This window comes from Hevea brasiliensis, chromosome 3 (genome assembly GCF_030052815.1).
Source record: "Hevea brasiliensis isolate MT/VB/25A 57/8 chromosome 3, ASM3005281v1, whole genome shotgun sequence".
NCBI lineage: Eukaryota > Viridiplantae > Streptophyta > Magnoliopsida > Malpighiales > Euphorbiaceae > Hevea > Hevea brasiliensis.
The window spans coordinates 92,009,452-92,012,309 of NC_079495.1; the positions used below are offsets into that span (position 1 = coordinate 92,009,452).

At 36.8% G+C, this 2,858-nt stretch overlaps 1 protein-coding gene across 1 annotated transcript; it reads right to left on the minus strand.

Moving 5' to 3' along the window:
• Positions 1-5: 5 nt before the first annotated feature.
• LOC131178399 (calcium-transporting ATPase 1, endoplasmic reticulum-type-like) lies at positions 6-1,867 on the minus strand (the record flags this gene model as incomplete). The annotated part of the gene is made up of 3 exons (XM_058143358.1): positions 285-1,867; positions 131-206; positions 6-28 (listed from the first exon to the last, which is right to left on the minus strand). Coding segments are annotated over exons 1-3 (1,533 nt in total), but the record flags the coding sequence as incomplete, so codon positions are not given.
• Between the last annotated feature and the right edge of the window lie 991 nt (positions 1,868-2,858).

Below are 2,858 nucleotides of genomic sequence, written 5' to 3' on the forward strand. Positions count from 1 at the left end.
TCGTATTCATTCCACCTTTGGCAACAACCTTAAGCAACATATCATAATTAAATCAGAACACGCAATATCCCAGACAGTCCACACATTTGAATAGTGATGAAGAAAACCAAAAATAAAGATTTTGACGTACATAGAAGATCAACATCGCCACATGACGATCCGTCAGGAAGTAATCCCTCTGGAAAGCCCATTTTCTCAACAAGAACCTGAAAAGAGCATTTCTTTAATTAGTCAACGGGGTAAATTTCTACTCCCAAACAAAAAACTAAAATACAATTTCTCACCTTTAAAGCTGCCTCAGTTGGCATTCCACTGGCCACAAATCTATGCTCCGACTCTGCAACACTCGCATCATTACACACAGCAGCAATCTTTGCAATAATTTGGAGATTAGCATCCATTTCTTCGCTTGGCCAGTCATGTATTTCCCCATCATAAGGGCTGTAACTAGTCCCATCAACCTTAAAGCTTCTCAATTCCTCCGCTGCCTGCCCCATTGCAACAAGCTTCGCCACAGCCATCTGATTAGTAGTCAATGTACCAGTTTTATCTGAGCATATCACTGTGGTGCACCCCAGAGTCTCCACGCTTGGCAACTTCCTGACAAATGCATTCTTCTGTGCCATTTTTCGAGTGCCAAGTGCCAAACACGTAGTAATCACCGCAGGCAAGCCTTCAGGTATAGCAGCTACAGCCAATGCCACTGCGATCTCGAAGTAATAAGTGCACTTCTCGAACGAAAACTTGAAATTCCTAGGCCAACCACTTTCGTAATATTCCACGGTAAAGAAGTACTTGACATTGATTAACCAGACCAATACGCATATCAGTCCGATAATCTTCGTGAGCATTTCTCCAAACTCATTGAGCTTCTTCTTCAATGGAGTTTCTTCCTCCATCTGGGATGCTACGTGAATCTGAGTGTGCACTCTTCCAATCTCGGTTTCCATACCCGTTTGTGTAACCAAGCAAACGCAACTCCCGTTCACCACCGTTGTCCCTGCAAAAACCATACACTTCTTCCCTTGAATATCTGAGTCCTCCGCAACGGCCTTGGTCGTTTTATTCACTGCTTCGCTCTCTCCGGTGAGTGAGCCTTGCTCTACTCTCAGTGTCGAACTTATCAACTCCAGAACTCGCATGTCGGCAGGGACCTTGTCGCCGACTTTAAGTTCGACAATATCGCCAGGAACAAGCTCCTTGGCTGACAGATTAGTGATTTTCTTTCCGTCGCGGATAACCGTCGCGTGCTCAGACTGGATTTCTTTCAATGCTTCCAGTGCTTTCTCAGCATTATTTTCCTGCCACACTCCAACGATTGCATTAACGATCAGGATAAGGAAAATCACGAAAGGTTCCACGAAGGCATTGAGTTCTTTCTTCCCATCATCTGTCTCGCCGTCGTACCAGGCGAGAACGAAGGAAATGACGGCGGCAGCAAGGAGGATACGTACTAAAGTGTCCTCGAATTGCTCAAGGATCAATTTCCAAATGGAGGGTCCATCGTGCTTGTCCAGTTCGTTGAAGCCATGAATCTTGCGTCGCCTCTCGACGTCTGCAGATAGGACGCCGGATTTTTGGGTCACCTGGAAATGGTTCTCGCATTCGTAAACGTCCTTGGACCATGCAGGGAAGATATTCGGATTGGTGAAGAAGCGTGGGCTGTTTCGAGGACTGTTGGTTTCTAGCTTGCCAATGTTCTGGCCACCTTTCCCCATGCTGTAACCAAAAATCAACTCTTTAAAATGAACAAAAAGAAACGAAGATTTTCCCAAGAAAGACAAACGTTTTCCCTGGAAAAACGAAACTATACTGCCGTCGAAGAAGAATTATGTGAGGGCCAGTGTATTCTCTGTGTTCCAGAATCTTTTGCACTCCGTGTGGGTGATTAACAAGAAGATTATGAATTTATAATGAAGAAATTTGAGAACCGAAATTTCGTGGTTGCTTCGTGTGTGATGCAATCGAGCAGAGTGGAAACCGGTGATGCAGAGTGACGATGATGAACGTCATAGTTAAGGAGAATTCAGAACTGGACAGTTGCTTACTTGCTATGTTTTAGCGCGACGTGGGCACATAATTTATTTCAAAACATGGGAGATTCTATAATTTGCTTCTCTCAAGTAATTTTTTTCTTTTTTTTTTTTCAGAAGACAAGTAAAATCCATTTTTGAATTATAAAGGTTACAATTTTTTAATCGCCTCATAAATCTATTTATAATGTAAGTATTCTCAAATGTTGTATTATTTTTAATGATATTGTCTTGTGACATTTTTTATATATTGCACATAGTATTTTTTTTTTTAAATTATTTTAATAATTATTATTTGTTATACTAAATTTGATTCTCTTTTATTTTTTATTATTAGTATTATTATTATTATTATTATTTAATTTTTATGATTTCAATTAGTTTTTTTAACAACCAATTATCAAAACTCAAACTTTTTGTGATTAAATTTGTTATTTACAAATTATTATATTACTTTTTAATAAAAAATAAAAATAATAATGTTTTTATTAAATGTTTATATATATATATATATATATATATATATATATATATATATATATATATGTGTGTGTGTGTGTGTATGTGTGTGCAAGTTTTTCTGATCTTATCATATAGAATTATGAAATTATGTTAAGTGATAAATTATTTATAAAATATAATTTATTTAATTTTAATAAATTTTCTCTATTTTTATTAATTAGTTGTTTAATTATTTAAATTATTAAGTTATTTTTTTTAATTATGTATATATAAATTATAAATTATTTAATAGTTATCCTCTAATACTATAATAAGCGGCCATTATTATGAGGTACGTTACAATATATCAATATCTATTAATAT